The 18,294-nt window shown below is 36.2% G+C and overlaps 2 protein-coding genes across 3 annotated transcripts; both read left to right on the forward strand.

Annotated features, from left to right (window-relative positions):
• The first annotated feature begins 2,838 nt into the window (after nucleotides 1-2,838).
• LOC148847467 (Polynucleotidyl transferase, ribonuclease H-like superfamily protein) lies at nucleotides 2,839-10,071 on the forward strand. Of its 2 annotated transcripts, XM_088949953.1 has the most exons (9): nucleotides 2,839-2,927; nucleotides 3,057-3,146; nucleotides 3,287-3,358; nucleotides 6,704-6,827; nucleotides 6,909-6,996; nucleotides 8,638-8,775; nucleotides 8,872-8,959; nucleotides 9,043-9,163; nucleotides 9,601-10,071. In XM_088949953.1, exons 2-9 carry the CDS (start codon nucleotides 3,059-3,061, stop codon nucleotides 9,776-9,778), a joined length of 897 nt encoding a protein of 298 aa, XP_088806079.1. In that variant the 5' UTR covers nucleotides 2,839-2,927; nucleotides 3,057-3,058; the 3' UTR covers nucleotides 9,779-10,071. The 2 variants fall into 2 exon arrangements, with proteins under 2 accessions (XP_088806079.1, XP_088806078.1); XM_088949952.1 differs by lacking the exon at nucleotides 2,839-2,927 and having other exon boundaries at nucleotides 2,975-3,146.
• Nucleotides 10,072-14,868: 4,797 nt separating this feature from the next.
• Nucleotides 14,869-15,629, forward strand: LOC148847468 (auxin-induced protein 15A-like). Its single transcript, XM_088948327.1, has one exon. The coding sequence runs from the start codon at nucleotides 15,072-15,074 to the stop codon at nucleotides 15,444-15,446; it is 375 nt and encodes a 124-aa protein (XP_088804453.1). The 5' UTR covers nucleotides 14,869-15,071; the 3' UTR covers nucleotides 15,447-15,629.
• Nucleotides 15,630-18,294: the final 2,665 nt, after the last annotated feature.

Here is an 18,294-nt window from a genome sequence, read left to right on the forward strand (position 1 = left end):
TTCGATCTCCCCCATTCCTATCCATTTTACGTTTTGGCCCCTTAAAAAATTCCTAACCCCACCCTGTTAACCACCACCACCATGCTTTTTTTGTCACACTTGTGAATAATTAAAGCTGTGTTAGGTTGCAATGCAAGTAAATTTGCATTGATGCAAAATCATGGCAGTGCAAATGATTTGAGTGTAATTTCTGACCTGTTTTTGCTTCAAATTTTAGTTTATTTTGTTCGATTGCAATACAAATAAAGTAAATTAAGACATAAATCAGAATAAAGTAAAATCCGAAAAACAAAATTAAACAAAAATTTGCATTTTTTACATTTATACTCCCATGCATTTGTACTAGTACAAATAGATTTGCACTGCAACCGAACACAACCTAAGGTGCAAGTCAGATTGATTTTAATTCAGCCCTAACCCAATCAAAGTCTAACCCCGTGAGTTTGGGCTGTTCCAATTACTTTACTTCTTTTTGCTTTTCTTTTTCTTTCCCTTTTTAGTTTCTTAAGCTATGAAATTGGGGTTGCTCATCCCCAAAACCATGACCCCTCACAGCATTGGTGAAGGTGGGATTTGATCCCAAGTCTCTAACACAACCAAAGCCTTACTGCACCTTCTTTCTACTTTTAAGTATATATATATATATATATATATACTCATTAAAAAAAACTTTTTATTGTGATATAAATATGAAACTCTTATATCACACTGACCTTCTTTTGGGTGGAGTTAGGTTGCCCAAGGCATCATCCCAATTTAACTCAAAATTTAAATAGTGTTAATATTTTTTCAACCCTAACCCAAGGTTCAACCAAATCCAATCTAACTGACCTTCTTTTGGTTTGGATTCGGGCTAATGTGACCCAAAATGTATGTGTAATAGTAGAAAATGCATATGATCTGAAGTGAAGAAAAGATATAATTATAAACCAATAGTTTGAATTTGGAGTTTAAGGGATGATAAAATGAGTTGGACTTCGGCTGAATCGGGCAATATGGTTGTGAAATTGGTTTTTTTATATTATCGATACATAAAATGTTAGGAATTGGGGAATATGGCCATGTTCGAAGTTTAATATCAATCCCAAATATAACATATTGGAATAGATTAATACATGAAACTCTAAGGTCCTTTTGGTTTGCAGTTGGAATTGGAATCGGAAATGGAATTAGAATTGGAATTGTCTATTCCCATAATTTGTTTGGTTCAGACAAAAATGGGGAATGTCAGTCCAGCAGGAATGGGAATGAGATTTCAATTTTGTCCAACCAAACAATCGGAATCATAATAGTCCAATCCTATTCTGATTCCAAATCCCTATTCCTACGAACCAAATGAGGCCTAAGAGTATCACCTCTTTCATTTGGGCAACATGTAAAAGTCAACACAGAACCATATCGATACTCTGATCTTCTCTCTTTCTTTGTAGCTCGACTAAGCGACCTACCTATTTCAGCATCCAAGCTATCCTCCAGCAAGGAGCTACCAGATCATGCACCATTAGTAGCAAAAAGTACAAAAGTTATAAATTAAAGCACACCCAAAAAAAAGTAAAAGAATACAACACTTGAAATGAGCATTTTCAAAATTTTACATTAATATTATGTTTGATTAGAAGGAAGAGGAAGAGAAAGGGAAATGTAGGGAAATCCATACAAGGTTTGTAAAGGTTTTCTTACTTTTCTTTTCCCTTTCTCACTTTTTTCAATTTACAAATGAAAGTCCAGGGGTGTTAGTGTCACTACCCCAAAATACAAGGTGGTAGAGTGTTACCCAAAAATAAAGGTTTTACTTTTAGCAACAAGGCTTTTTTTGGGAAATTATCTAAAATTCACCATGAGTTTTCAACATTTCTCTTAAACTCACCACAACTTTTCAAAATGTCTAAAATTCACCATGTCACTAACTTGACGTTAAACAGACTAACGAGCATTAATATATTACCATTTTAACCTTCATAGAAAAATACAAAATATATACAAAATAAATTAACAGGTGTTAATATATTACCATTTTAATATTTAGACATGAAAAATGGAAAAAGTTCAAAAAATATTTTCAAATATAAGATAAATAAAAACATAGAAACTACACAAAATATAAAAAAAATTTAGAAATTGCATACAAAATAAAAAATTATTTTCAAATTATAGAAACTATAGAAATTGAAAAACAAATCAGAAAATAAAAATTGCAGAAAAAACACAAAAAATTATAGAAAAACACAGAAATTGTAAATAAATAACAAAAAGTAGGAAAATTTATAGATTGTATAAAATAAAAAATGTAAAAAACAGAAATTACAAAAACATTGGAAATTATAAGAAAACATTAAAAATATAAAAAAATTAAAAACTAAAAAAGACCATTTTTTCTCTAATTACCATTCAAGGGTAATTTGATCATGACAATTGTTATTTATGCTAACATGGACACCTCTGTTAAGAAGCACTAACATTGCACTAATGGAATGTGAGTTTGGAAAATAAAATATTAATGACATGGTGAGTTTTAGACATTTTAAAAAGTTGTGGTGAGTTTAAGAGGAATGTTGAAAATTCATGGTGGGTTTTAGACAATTTCCCTTTTTTGGGGAAAATTCCCAATTAATATCCTATACTTTGCACCAATTGGGAAAATTCCCAATTCCCAACTTCCCTTTAGACATTTTAAAGTTGACAAAAAAATTAACAGGCCCAAATCCTTGTCTTTTCCATAAGAAAGTTGGGGTTAAGTTTGAGTGGGCATTCTGATGTCCCCAATTTTTCTTAAATAGAAGAATCAAAGATTTGAGACTATTAAATTATGTCAATGTTTGGATGATTAGTAAAGAAAATTAGATGACAATCAAAGGGCATTTGTATCTTTTTCAAATGCCACTTAACACTTGTTAAGGACCAAAGTGGCACTTGGCCCAAATTACAAGGTATTAATCGGGAATTTTCTTTTTTCTTTTCTTTTTTTTTTCATCTCATGATTCATCGCCAATCAGGAAGTAGAGATCTTTTTCACTTAATCTGTTTATAAATTATAATTCGTTGTTTCTGGCGGGAAGAAATGGGATCGGAAGCTCCTATGCTGCCCAAATGGGCTTCAGAACCATGCATGATGGGCATCGATGAAGCCGGAAGAGGCCCTGTTTTAGGTATTCTGCGCTCCTTTCTCTTCTTCTCTCGACTGCTTTCCCCATTTGTATCTACTTCTGCACATGCTATTTCTTTCTTGGATTTTGTTACTTTCATTGTTAAGTTAGTTTAATGATTCTTCGTTTTCCCCTCTTTCAAGGTCCAATGGTCTACGGATGTTTGTATTGCGCTGTCTCCTATCAGAAGATTCTTGCTTCCTTGAACTTTGCAGGTTTGGCTTTCCCTAACTTTGATTTGACATGGGTGTTATGCCATGAGTCTAATTGGTAGTGTATTTCTTCGTGATGATTTATTTGCTGTCACTGACACTTATATTGTGATGGGTTGGTTTTGATCTGTATCTCTTTCTCAAAGAGGCAGATTTTTCAAAACAGGTTATGTTGTGTTAAGTGTGGTGCGCTCACGTAGGTTTTTATTTCTTAGAAAGCATTACTTTTAGAAGCCAGTGTTAAGTGTGGTGCGCTCACTGACATTTTGCAGGTTTTTCATTTTAATTTTCTGTTTATTAGTAGTCTTGGGGTTTATGGTTGTGTATTTGTCATTTGATTCTCTTGATAGGAGTCATTTCAAAGAAAGAAAGCAAACGAGGGCTGAAGATTATTGACCTATACAAGAGAAAAAAAATCATATATAGAGTTCTAGTTAATATGGACAAAAGCCTTCAAGCATAAGAGTTTTCTTTGCTAGTTTATATGCCTATAACTCCTGATGAAGCTAATTGAATTTTTCTAGTTTAAATATTACTTTAGCTTTCTAAAGGAGAAACAAACATACAAATTACAAAGATAGGAGTTGAGGTGGTTAGGAATGATCCAAGGACACAAATATAATAGAGGACATGGTCCTTGATGGAGTGGAATGGCAAAAGAGGATTCATGTAGCTTTCCCTAAATAGCTAGTGTGGGGGTCTGTTCAGTTGAGGTTGACTTAAAATCAGCAGACCTTTATCATACAAGTCTGGTAGGACCATAGGAATGACTTTTAAACTTAAGGAGGCCTATGCATGTCAATTAGATTTCTATTCCTTTATTTTTTTGATAGATAACAGTAAAAGTTTTCTATTGCTTAATGTTAGAGAATTACGAAGATGTGGTTAGCCTCAGCTAACCACCAAGTGCATTACAATTACAGCTCCCTTTGATAAACCTATGTTTTCTTTCCACGTTTCTAATTTCTTTATTGCCCATCAAATTTTCCCTTTGTTATGATGTTCTGATATTTTGAAAACTGTATTAATAAGAGGAAAATGAAATATAGAAGGCAAGAGTACAAGGTGATGGGATGCCATGTGCCCAAAAGATACCTCCATACATTGTTTAAAATGTCCATTAGTTTCCTAATATTTTCACGATATATTGTCATTTCCATGGATACTGGCATGAAATATTATTGGAACCAACATATTCCCCAATGAAAGCTACTGGTGTTGTGTGGAGTGCAAGAGATAGTAATATAACATAAGTCAGTGATTATTTTACATATGTGGAGTAGCACTGGTCTTGCCCATGCCCACACCCACCTAAGGCTACAACTTGGGGCGGGTCGGCCCAACCCAACCTGAAAAAGTCAGGTTGGGTTGGGCCGGGTTGATGCTTGGGTTAGAGTTAGGGTTGAAATTCATGAACCTAACTTTACTTTAGGTTGGGTTAGGGTTGGCCCATCGGGCAACCCGACCCAACAAGCACTAGACTCTATAGTGCATGTCATATAAAAATATATGTTATATATATGATATACCATATGTTGATTTGTTTAGATGCTTGGTAGTTGTATGGCCCCCACCACATAGTATCATGTCTTTAAGATAATCACTTCACTTAATCCTAATTTGAAAGGCTAAAACTCTAATAACATGTTTTTTTTTGAATATTTTATTCTTCCTCTCCTCTCTGTTGTTTGCTGCCCATATCTTTCCGCCCATCTGTAGTTCTCTATCATAAGTCATAACTCATAATAAACTATAGTCATTTCAAATACTTATTTTTCTGAATTTTGTACTAAAAGAACTAATAAAACATCAACAAACAAATACTAATAAAACATAGGATCAATATATGTAGTGAAAATTGAGTTAAGATCTGAGATTGACAAGCTCTACAAGATTTTAAGGGACGGGAAGAAGGTTTGGTTGGACCCAACCCAAGCCCAGCCTAGGGTTGGGTTAGGATTGAAGGAATTTAGTTAGGGTTATGGTTAGGGTTGGATAGGTTGGTTGAAGGCCAGGTTGGGTTAGGATTAGAACTTAGGGTTGGCCTCAACCCAACCTAACCCAACCCAATTTGCAGCCCTATGCCCACCTAATGGACATGATTACCACTTTGAGCCAACTCAAAATTCTATTCAAACATGAAGTTAAATCTTAGTTTTTAGTGTATGATAAATTATTTGGTTGATCAATTACTTTCTATGAGTTTAGATTTTGTTTGAACCCACCCTGTCATGTAGTTTTGATGATTTGGATCAAGATAATAATTTAAAAGGATCTATATTTGCATCTTTTATCATTACATAAAACAGCCATCTGTATTTTTGCATATTTCACAATGTTTTCACCATGTCTATAATTTTTACAAGATTTCCATATGACGCTTCCAACATATTTCCTATATTATGATTACTGATATTTCCATTGACACCAACATTTTAAACCTTGCCTCCATAAACAGTAAGATGGGTGCCTATGGACTATTAAGGAGGTAGAAACTATTTGATAAGACTGTCTGGGGGAATTCTGACCACACCCTCCAACTTGAAATCAGGAAGGACTAGAATCCAAATCAACAAATACTTGTCATAATTGTCAGGTTCTGATCATTTAGTAGTGACTGTGAGTCTCCTTTTTTGACAAATAAGATTACTTCGGGCAAATCTACTTTCATATGCAGCCATGAATGTATTGTACTTCTATCAATTGCTTATTCTGTTAAATCAATGCTTTGGTTTGGTTAACACTTACTAGGTGAAAATCTTCTTTTGAAATCTCTTTTGGTTTTGACTGTTCTATTTTGGATAACCTCTATGGTTTCTTTAATCATATCTTTTATCTGTTATCCTTTGTCTTTGATGATTTATTTGCTATTCTTTATCAGGAACTTATCATTTTATTTAAAATATAAAACGAATGGAGTACAATCTGAGATTGTGCAGAGCACCCCTTCCCTTTTGAGCTAGCCCCTGCTACCTTCATTGCTTCCTTCATGATGCTTCTGTATTTCCAAGAACCCAGATGTTATTTTTGTACCAGCGTATCTTTGAAGTTTGAGTTTTTCCCAATCTCAGCCCATTTAGCACTGAAATGCCCTTGTGAGTCTCCAAAGCTAATTGGGCCAGATAATGTACTAAGACAACACTATTTTTGTCTCTAAACACTCCCCCTTGTGCCTTATTCCTGAAATTCCTAGGTTGCAGAAGCTGCAACCATCTAAGCTTAACTTTATTAAGTTATTTTCTGGTTGAGTCCATCATCCAAAAATTATATATTTATTAATGATTTATATAATTTCTCATAAAACAGTACTTTGGTAAATTTTGAAATTTCACCATTTATTTTATACAGATTCAAAGACCCTAAAAGAGGAAAAGAGGGAGGAGTTGTTCGAGAATTTGAAAGCTAATGAATCAATAGGATGGGCTGTTGATGTTATAGAGCCAAGCGAACTCTCAGCTAAGATGCTAAAGAAGTCAGTATTCAACTTACAACTAGACTCAGCCTTGTACTAGGTTGCACCCTCTAACAAGTGCATCTCTTTGCATGTCCGCAGAACCAAGATTAACCTTAATGAAATATCACATGACTCTGCCATGGGCCTCATTACTAGGGTACTTGCCATGGGAGTTCTTTTAACTGAGGTAAAATGTCTGACTTAGATGGAGGGTACCCTTAAAGTGCCTTCATTCTTGAACCGGGTCCTGGTCCATTTGTGTTGACCTTGAATCTTTGAAAACATCTTTTTGAGGTAGGCTTGATAATTTATTACCTTCTGCAAATTTGAGTACATTACCTAACAGTACTAATGTACTGTATCTCCTTTTCATTTTAGCATGTGACTTTAGTGGATTGCTATTGTAGTTGTTTTTCTCTTCTTTTTCTTTCTGTGTGTGTATATAGTTTGTGCATTGTAGGACAGACTACTTGATACCAAATGATGTTGAACTGCTTGCTTTTATACCAAATTGATTTAGAGTAGTGTGACCCAAGGGGTGAATCTACAAAGGGATTAATCATCCAGAATAGGTTTTGTTGTCAGATGTCTTTGATAGATTAAAAAGGGGCTTATTTGGGATTGGGCCAAACAAAAGTTATTGAAATCCAGGAAAATCATAAAAGAGAAATAGGAATGTGTCATTTTTTATCACTCTTTATCTGCTGAGTGGTGCTTAAAGGGGTGAGGGTTTTCTGGTTTCTGTTCAATTAGGGTTGGGTGTTCTTTAAGCGTGTTTATCTAGCTTGGTTGCTTTGGGTCTATGATTTGTTTTTCTTCATCTTTTAGGGTGGAGAATTTGGGTTCTTGTTGCTTCTCTTTTTTTTTTTTCTTTTGCCAAAAAGGGTTGGGTTGGGTTGGGAGTTTTTTGTTTCTTTTCTCTCAGATGACTTCTGGTCACCTTCCTTGTATCTTTCGCCTTTTCTTTTACTAAATTTTATTTTACTACCAAGGGTCTCAAGGTTTAATTACTGAACTGCTCTGAACACAATTGATGTTGGATAAGTTCAACTCAAAGAATGACAGAAATTTTAAACATAGGTTAAATATGTCTAGACTTGTCAGGCCCTATATTTGGTCCCATAGAGTATTCTAAAAATGACAGAAATACCCTACTGTTTAGAAACAAAAAATAAATAAATAAATAAAAATTCAGAAAGTTCCTACGTCTGACTTCCTCGCTGAGGATGCCTGGGGTGTACTTTGCCCTCAAGGTTACCAAGAAACTCTCTACGCGCGAGGAGAAATGCATAGTTTTGAACTGCCTGCAATTTAAGATGGATTGCATGGAGTTAGGCTTCCCATTAACACATTATATGTGTTGGACATGCTATACTTTTCAACATCCAAAATTTAGAAAGTCCTGAATTCAATATGCAACATTAGTGGATGCTTCATGTTTTAGAAAAGTCATTACGGGTTGGCTTTTCCAAAAGATCTAGTCTTTTCTTGGGTGATGATTTATGTGCAACAGGGCATACCTATGCCACGAATACTCTTTTAATAGGATGACCCTGAATTCAATATGCAACAGCGGTGGATGGCATAATTTAGAAAAAGTCATTAGGGGTAGTTTTTCCATAAGACCTACACCTTTCTCAGGTGATGATTTATGTGCAGCAGGGTAGACCTATGCCACAAGTGCTCTTTCAAAAACACAACCCTGTGTTTTCACTTTTTTAATAAAGGATGTGTCTAAGCATCAGCACTTTTCTTTTAAATCCCTCTGCCTTCTTCAATCCCTCTCTCCCTCCTAACTGGCTAACTACTGTAATCTATGAATTTATAGGTCTATTTGGATACTGTTGGGGATCCAGAGAAATACAGAATAAAGCTGTCTGAGAGATTTCCAAGTATCAAGTTCGTGGTTGCAAAGAAAGCTGACAGTCTTTATCCAGTTGTTAGTGGAGCAAGTATAGTTGCAAAGGTGATTGATGTTTGTCTCTTATTTGCATCTTCTGAATATTTCCTGTTAAAGGATTCATTGGCATCTAAATTTTTTTCTGTTTATTCTGATATTAAGGTGACAAGAGACCAGGCCTTGCGCAATTGGGTGCTTGATGAAACTGCAGAGAACATGCATAGGAATTTTGGATCTGGATACCCTGGAGGTTAAAAATGTCTTTGATTTTCAGATGTAGCTCTCAAATCATTGTTAGTCTAAGTTTTTTCTTCTGGTGTGTGCTATGTTCAGACCCTGAAACTAGAGCCTGGTTGGAGCATCATAAACACTCTGTATTTGGATTCCCAACGCTTGTCCGTTTCAGTTGGGGTACATGCACTTCCTACTTCAAGGACATTGTTGAAGTCCTATGGTAAGCCCAAGCTCCACCATGTGTGTAATGTGCATTTATCAGACTTTCTCCATATCCGCATGTGTTAGTATGTGCTTTTCTGTCTGTTGAGTACTTTGTAAGTTGCCTATATATCAATCTGAGTATTAGTGGGAAACGTCTTTATTTAATGATATTGGTGAGCTACGTTGTCTTCCATTCTATGAATTAAAACAAGCTAATGCAAGTAGTTTATCTGAAAGGAACCCAGTTTATTGGACAATTAAGAATTTAGGTGCTCTATTACTTTCAGTCGACTTTCAGATAATGGCCATTAAGGTGAAGGTGCACTATTGGATGATACCAATTTATATGCAGTCCTAGTTTACTAGTTTATGTCGTGAAATATGGATATAATACATGAATGCCATCTTGCCAAATTCCCAACTCATTGTTTGGCCTTTATGTTATTGTTTTAGGGAATCTGATAGTCTGGATGAAGAAGGCTCCAGTAATAGAAGCAACAAGCGCCAACTGAAGTTAAGTAGTGTTGGCTTCACCGGATGCAAGAGGAAGAGTGAGGAAATTGAATCAAGTGGAAAAGGTCGTTGTAAGTTTTTCCAGGCACGCAAACTTGAGCTGGTCAATCATTTCTAGGCAAAAGCGTTGAACCTCTTATTTTCTGCTAATCTTCTGCTATAATGGAACGCATGATCAGATTATCTTGATAGAAAATCTTGTTATTGGCTTATTCTAGGAAGAAACCCACTCCTATTGAAACTTAGAAAATGAAAACAAACGTTTGGAGAAGAAAAAGCAAGTATTAGTCAAGTAAAATGAAGTTGTAATTGAATCCTATAGCAAGGGTTTATCCAAGGGCTATGAATTTTTACAGGGTACAGAAGGGCGTCCCTATCATTTCGCACCTTCTGTTGTGCTTTCTTTTATAACCTTTCCTGTTACTAAAATAACCCCATGGACCAATTAACGCTCAGATAACTGCATAAAGAAAATCGATTGGCTGACCTAAGTCTGGATGTGATGAAGACAGCCTGGCTGAGTCGCGTACAACCCAATCAATTCACAGTATCTATATCCCTCTCTTTCTCTGCGCATAGGTCACTGAGAAAACTTTGCTGAAATTGGTCAATAATTTGAAGTTTTGAACATTGGCCATGACGAGATACCCCGCTCCTAATGAAATGTGGAATTTTCCACTACATGCCAAAAATTTAGTTTGAATAAAATAATGCATGGTTCCTCTCTCTCTCTCTCTGCCATGCCATATGGATTGTATACACAGAAGGGGTCTCACTCCCATGATATCCACTTCCAGAACTTTTCTTTTTTCCTGACAATTTATGATATAAAATATTAATGGGAATGGTGTTATAAGTTATCACTTTATATTCTGCATTTGGCTTTAAAAACTTGGGAGGCATGTGAATTCCAAATCTGGAATAATCTATTCATCTTGATTACTAAAACCATTACCAATAAGTTCTTGTGACCTTGTATTCGTCAGTATCCTCTTGCTTATAAGTTATCACAGGATCTCACTAATTATTCTTTGAATTAATTACGATAAGTAACATCTATGTACTTTCAAGTCAACCTTGTGCTTGTTATTCTGAAAGGTTTAAAAATATGGCAACGTATCATATCAATTTTGAATCCACCTGTAAGTTGTTGGTGTGATCTTTTATGTTAAAACATGAGAATCCCTCTTAACTTGCCTTTGTTTTGGTGTAGGTTAAGTGAAAATTGATTATATAATGTTAACTTATATCTTTTCTCTCTCACACATGCACATGCCCTTATATGACCAACTGTCCAACCCAATTCTTTGGGGTGTGGGTTTTGATTATGTTTCCTGATTATAATTGGGTTGGGATTTATATATATATACAGATGGGTTCAACTATGATACCAGAAAGACCAAAAAACTTATAGCCAATCAACTGGTATCATAAAGGGGGTGACCGATCAGGTGGTGTTTTCTCCACATCTTCTTGTACCATATCTTTCCGGTATCATAAATTTTCTCCAAATGTGCACTCACGCACACACACGGGTCAAGTAAATGCGTGGTAAACCTTAAATATGATATTTGATTTAACTTTTATGACATGCATATGGCACACGGATACCTCCAGCTTAATTCCTATTTTTCTCAAGATATACTTATAATATTATATGCCCAAATGTATCAATTTAACAAATAATACTGTTTATTTATCAGATTAGGACCAGTTCTAGCCCGACTGGACTTGACCCATTGACAGCACCAACATAGCTCCAGGTGCATCCCCACTTTTTTTAGTGGATGAGTTGCATCCTAGCGTTTATTTGTCTTACTGATTTGAACAAAGTATTTGCTGAGTTTATATTAACACTGGTAGTCAAGTCCATAAATAGGCCTTCTATTAGCTAACATCCCCTCATTTAGCTGATTTTGACAAATTGTTTGGTAAGAGCAAGGACTATGTCATTTAATACTGGTAGTCCTAAATCGAGCTTGAGTGGTTAGCAATAGAATATCTTCGAACCGATTATGACTACGGTATTTAAATCCAAAAACCCATAAATAAATATTGTACGGATTTGCAATTTTCTCATATTTTGACAGAATATTTGATTAGTCTAGCTTATAGTAGTTATCATTGAAGTCCACAGGTCGGCAGCTCCTTGTTGAGTGGATTTTGACCATTTTGTTGCCGAGACTGGCTTCAATTTTGGTTCGGTGAAAGTGGGTCATGGCATTTACAACGATAAGTCCATGAAATGGTCATCACCATAGTTTACACTATCAAGATGTCGTTGATGAGTTAGTTGGTTAATGTTCCATAGTTTAAAGAATATTTATTTGATCAAGTATTTTTGTTGGATTTAAGCTTAATTAGTTCTTTCATTTTGACTTGAGTGTGGGTTTAAATCTTGTGAATTTTTTATTCCATGATGGCCATTTTTAGTCTTTATTTTTTAATACTAGGGTCTGTGTAAGGGCTGGCAATGGGTCAAAGACTTGGTATGGATATACCCAGATCCAATCTTGATGCGATTATTATTTGGATCAGATCCGGACATTGCATATGTCAATAAAAGCAAACTAAAATTGTCTCTCATTCAATGATAAAAAGCCAAAATTGAGATTTGAGCTACAGCCTTCAGCTAAAAATATAATCCGGTAAAGTTGGGTTCAGATTCAATCTGATATAGAATGGTCTACTATATAAGGTTGTGCTCGTACTGTATTCATCTCGTAGATGGAAATGTTCCTTTCATCAGTTCATCTCTTAAGTTCTCATCGTTGGGTATTTTTCATGGACGATGCCTATCTATATTAGTGTGGAAATGGCAATGGGGTGGGAATCATATTCCTCGTCTCTGGTCCTGATTCTAAAATTCATTCTTGTCCCTAATCCCTGTTGGGAATAAAATAAGTATTCCATTTTCAATCCCCGATAGGAATGGATTCCCTATGGAGATTCGAATTCTCAAAATGATTTTAGATAACATTATTAATAAATAAATAAATTTTTAAATTATAAATAATATTTTAAATGGGGTGGGATGGGGACCTCAATCCCCATCCCGACCCCATAAGATCAAGAAAGTCGGGTGCCATCCCTACCTACATTAATGTGATGTGGACGGATCCATGCCATCCAAAATCTCATCCATATTATACAACATATCTTAGTTGACTTAATATGATAAAATCCAAGACGTACATGATCAGATCCACTACTAATCCCAAGCATGTTTTCAAATTTCAAAATACTCTCCCTCTCAGAAGCTGGATAACATTCAATGTACGGCTTTTTGTCCCATAAGGGAAAAAGGGGAAGAGAAAGAAGATAGTGTGTAGCCACCTTACTGAGTAGTTTGAAGAATTTGGGTAAATTGCACATGGAAAAAAAGGCAGCATAGCAAAAAAGCAATTAGACTCATCACTACTCATTTTAGTACCTTTGTTTTAATTTGCCTAATAACCTTTTGTTTGGGGCAGATAGTAGAAGTTAAATTTTGATAACATATTATTAATTAATATCTTATATTTAATTACATATCTGCATAACATGTGCTTCACACTATTAATCTAAAATCCTGAAAATGTAGTTTAGTGGAGCTTATGAGTAGTGGGTGGTCAAAATTTGAGTGTAGTGCATGATTGTCAAATGGTGGAGAGAGAGAGAGAGAAATAATGAGCGTGAATCATACACCCACCAGAGAGGCAGATACCCTCCATTAAATTACTTGAAACTAAGTTCAGGCATCTCCATTGGAATTGAATTCTTGAGAGACCCAAATTCAAAATCCAACATTATCTCTAGCACATGGGTTCACAATTGGTCGGGGCGTCGCATTACCACTTTGCACACAGATTGTGGCCGATACCATTCCATGAAATGGCAATTGACACACATTCTCACAGTCATTTTAAGACAAAGGCCAGCACTCACGATCACAATGAGAGCCAATTACGGTCACTGCTGCCGATGAATTATTACACAAAAAATATGAAGAACGATAAATGCACGTTTCGGGTCTAGTCTAAAAGCGTTTTGCCCGAGAAGTCTCTCAACAACATTTCGGACCAATTACATTGTTTTTGTGGGTTGTGATAGTTAAGATGAACGAATCTAATCAACTGGAGAGGAGAGACACGCATGCATGCGCCAACAATGAGAGCCAATGCCGGTCACTGCTGCCAATTAATTATTAATTTTCATCGCAAGAGCAGGAGTGGAGAACAATAACACGACTAGTGCTGCTGCAGTTATCAATTGTGAGTCTCGAAGTCTGTATGATCGATGCAAACTCAGATATGACCCTTTTAAGCATTTTAATGGAAAAAGATGGTTTGAATGAGCAAAATGTTTGTAAAAGCCCATATAGTCATAGTCAGATCCTGTCCACAAATTTGGATTCTCTCTCTCTCTCTGAGATCGGAAACTCCTTCAAGGCCAGCTTCAGAAGTTTCCGTGAATGGTGGTGCAAATATACTTAAGCCGTACGGTGGTCAAACTGTACTCGTCCTCTTCCTCAATTCTCGTTTATTTTAAAGCCGGCAATTAGGAATACAATCCCCCCAATCCCCACCTCTTATCTATTCTAGATTAGTCATGTTCTGTAGCGTTGGAAGTATCTCTAATGTCAACGATTCTCCCTAATATTCTAAGCTCTCTCTCTCTCTCTCAGTGGGCCAATTGCCAACCTTTTTGTTTAGTGAAGTTTTATTTCCTAATACACCCTTCTCTCTCCTCTCTGCACGTTGGACGCGGCTCACGGCAATAGTTGACATTTGGTATTTGAAGCAATTTTAATACAGTTTCCACCTTGGTCCTCTGGATATTCTTTTTAGGGTAATAATCACTCCACTTTCTTGTAATTGCTGGCCGATGTCAAACAACCACCCACTGATGATCTTATCCCCTTTCTTTCCTTCTTGTTATCTTCACATGATAAATTAAGTTAATAACTATGTTATTTGTCTACTAATCCACCTTTTCTCAGTACTGCTTAAAACCCTTAAAAATCTGATAACTAATAAAACAAGACGGAAACACAACATAGAGAAATAGGTATTAATTAAGGAATTGCTTGAAAACTCTAAATAGAAAAAAAAAAAAGATCCCTCGAGTAAAGGAACCCAAAAGCAGAAGATGATCAGTACGTAATGTTGAAAAGTCAAAGTTAAACCAGGTTGTCTTCTTCTTCTGGTGAATCTGGTCATAGGAAAATCACCAGAACCATAGATTCCAATTTTGTTGAGTCGATGAGGAGGACCCCATTTTCCAGACATTCCCCTCAAGGCCTCAAATACAAATTCTCCTCTCACCTCCATCATTTCTCAATTCTCATACAGCTATAGCTGTAAGACTATTCATTCCTCTATCTCTCTTAAACTGTCTCTTCCCTCTTATTCTACTCCAAACTTAGAAGGATGCTTGGGAAGAAGATGGAGTCAGTTAAGAAGCTGGCAAAGAAGGTGAAGGTGATCGGCGGCAGCGGCCGTGAATCGTCGCATTATGAATGCTTGCTTAGTGATTCAGAAGACTCTATCTCGGCCACAACTCCAAACGGGTTCTTGGCGATTTATGTAGGAGAGGAGCGACAGAGGTTCGTGGTGCCTACAGGCTTCCTCTCGCATCCTCTCTTCAAGATGTTGCTGGAGAAGGCCTATAATGAGTTTGGGTTTGAGCAGAGGAATGGGTTGGTGGTTCCATGTACCGTCTCTACTTTCCAGGAGGTAATGAATGTGGTTGAATGTTGTCATGGGCAGTTTGATCTTGGGAACTTGGTTGAGGAGTTCATATAGTTTTGCTTCTGTGCATGTGAGAGGGAGAGGAAGCAATTTTGATCCTCTGTAAGTATTCACGTGTTATAATCTGTCATGTGAGTTTATGATCCCATGCAGTGTTTTGCAACCACTGTACATCATGTAATATACCTCAACAAGAAATTTCCACAGAATGGAAAATTCAAAAGAAACCTTAATTTTTTGGGGGGGAGATTGAGTTGCCAGTTTAATAAATTCTTCATTCAATCTTCTATGCTTTGGTCGTTCAATCTTACAGTTTCATCTCTGGTTATATATAGGTTCAGGTATAAGCATCCTGAAAATCCTAGTACCTGATTTTTATGAAGGATATCTTTAAGATCCTTGAAAGTCTCTAATCTTCTGGGTTGAGAAGTTTAGAGTAATCCTGAGAATTTAAGATCATTCAAAGACAAGAACATGTGATTAATTCACAAGTAATCCTGAGAGACAAAGCAAGCTTACACATGGTCCAATTTTGATCTTGCTTGAACCCAAATTAATCATCAGCCTTTTATCAGATCAAAGGATATAACCATCCTAATGTAGCTCCATCAAACGAGAGCGGTTCCAGGTTCCCAAATATATTTTGCTGCAATAGGATTTCTTCTCTCTCTCTCTCTCGGGGTTACAACAGTTTTCATCTCTTTCATCCAGGTTTCCATCTGATGTGGAACACTCTGGATTGGCAATGCTTGTAATGTCTTGTCCAGGTCATTCCTATGTGGTCTTATTTCTAATTGTTTTGATGTTTGAGGAAGAAAAGAAAATGATGACTCGTTTGACACGTGGCAAAAGCCTACTGGTTTAAATTTTGCCACATGGAAAGAGGGAGAGTGGCTCATTTGAATTTGGAATTTTGGATTGCAACCCACTTGTGTATGTATGAATTAGCACGATACAGCACAGAAATAGATTCGAAAACAAGGATCTTCATCACAACCTGATCATCATATATCCAGCAGCCATAAAAAAAGAGCTACCACCCGGTGCATTAGGACAAGATAGCCTTCTCAATGGACAAACAACTCCACAAAAAAACATTTAAAGCATTGAGTGCAGCCAAGGACATCAATCGTACTGTTGAGGTTTGTTGAGTAGATTCATAAAACCAGTGACTTGCTTAAAGAGGGGGACTGATTGCGACAAACCACCAGAACCCCAAGAGGCCAATAGCAAGCAATAAGTGATGGAATTGGCACCCACCGCCCAACGACTACCCAACAAGAGACTTATATTTATTTTTATGTGTAAGTTGGAATTCAACCTCAAGCTAAAAGCCATAAAAATATTTATTAAAAAAGAGTTGGAAGGCAGCCCCTAACCCCCATCAATGAGTTCGGCAATTAGAAAGGGCCCTTTGATGCCCAATTTGCCTTGGAGAAGGTTGGAGAAAGGTGGTGGTAGGCAATGACGTTGAAGGGGTCCTCAGGAATCTCCTCTTTAGCGATGTGTGGAAAGAGTGCGGCTAATTCAACTATTAAGGGCATCAGCCCCAACAGTGTAAGGTAGCTTATTTTTATTCAAGCTTTCAGCTCGTACACTAGTTTACTGACTAAAGCTTCGGAATGCCTACACTAAGTAAGCCACCCCGAATTCTCTGAACATTATTTCCTTATAGTTCAACTACACAACAAAGCGGACCGGCAATCCAATTATCCTCCAACTAAGAACGACAAGAAAAAAGAGGGTCTCCCTGTTTGACAGTGCATCTCCATACTCCATTTTACTCGTTTGAAGCTAAAGACTTTTCAAACTTTGTTTCAGTATTCAGACAAATAAAAGAGGGTCTCACTATTTGACCGTGATTGATTAAAATTGTTTATAACTTTCTGCCGTTTCTGCCGTCAATTAATGGTGGTGGTGGAAAGTGGGTTTATGAGAGAAGTAAGAGTCATCACCCCAGTGGATTTCATCATGGGTCTTAGACCATTAGCTTTTCTTTTGCTTCTTTTTTTATTTTTATTTTTTTGAATTTAAACAGTCAAAGAAAAACATGTTTTTAGTTACTCAAAAGTTGAAGAATCTCCATTTTCTGAGCAACTTCATGAGCTGCTCTGTTACTAGACGCCCAACAAAAACAAAATCTAATGGATCTGAAAGATTGACAAAGTATGTTAAATGAGATGAAAAACAACTTTTGCCTAGGTGAATGATAGTCTCCAACTATCAGTCATAGATTGGGCTAAAAGCAAAGCAAATTAGATTCCAAAAATTTCCTACCAACCTTGATGCCTTGCCCTTTCCAAGCCAAACAGACCATTTGTTTGTATGTTAACTAGGCTCAGTTTGGAAGAAGTATAAATACAAAACTGTAGTGTAAAATCTTATATTTTCTATTATTTTGTATGTATTTCTATTGTACATATTTACATTTGCATTCCTTCCAAACTGAGTTTTAGGCTGTGTTTGGTTGCAATGCAAATAAATTTGTATCGATGTAAAATCGTGGCAGTGCAAATGATTTGAGTGTAAATTCTGACATATTTTACATATTGGACTCTATTGACATTTTGAACCTTGGCCTGGGTAACCCAAATTTGACTTAATAAGATTTTAGTATGACATTAGTACTCCTAAAGCATTGTATACTTTGTCCATGTATATATCAGTGTTTTTGAATTGTTGTTGACTCAAATGGTCAGGCCGTTTGACTTGAAAACTGTTGAGGCAACCAGTCCCATTTTATCCCTAACCTATTCTTTGGCCAAAAACCATTGATTTGATCAGTAACCCCTTGATCTGGGTGGTTTAACCATCGAATTGGACAATAATTTTTGACTGTTTTATATATATACACTATCAATTCAAATTGGATAGTTAAACCACTAACTACAAACCAATGGCC

The sequence above is a fragment of the Nelumbo lutea genome, chromosome 6 (genome assembly GCF_056320005.1).
Source record: "Nelumbo lutea isolate HS-2025 chromosome 6, American lotus-T2T, whole genome shotgun sequence".
Lineage (NCBI taxonomy): Eukaryota > Viridiplantae > Streptophyta > Magnoliopsida > Proteales > Nelumbonaceae > Nelumbo > Nelumbo lutea.

Excerpts from the sequence above, each read along its gene's own strand:
- LOC148847468 (XM_088948327.1), top strand. The coding sequence starts at position 15,072 with ATGCTTGGGAAGAAGATGGAGTCAGTTAAGAAGCTGGCAAAGAAGGTG.
- LOC148847467 (XM_088949953.1), top strand. The coding sequence starts at position 3,059 with ATGGGATCGGAAGCTCCTATGCTGCCCAAATGGGCTTCAGAACCATGC. Across the intron at positions 6,828-6,908 it reads TCAGCTAAGATGCTAAAGAA|AACCAAGATTAACCTTAATG; the intron begins GTCAGTATTCAA and ends GCATGTCCGCAG. Across the intron at positions 8,960-9,042 it reads TGGATCTGGATACCCTGGAG|ACCCTGAAACTAGAGCCTGG; the intron begins GTTAAAAATGTC and ends TGCTATGTTCAG.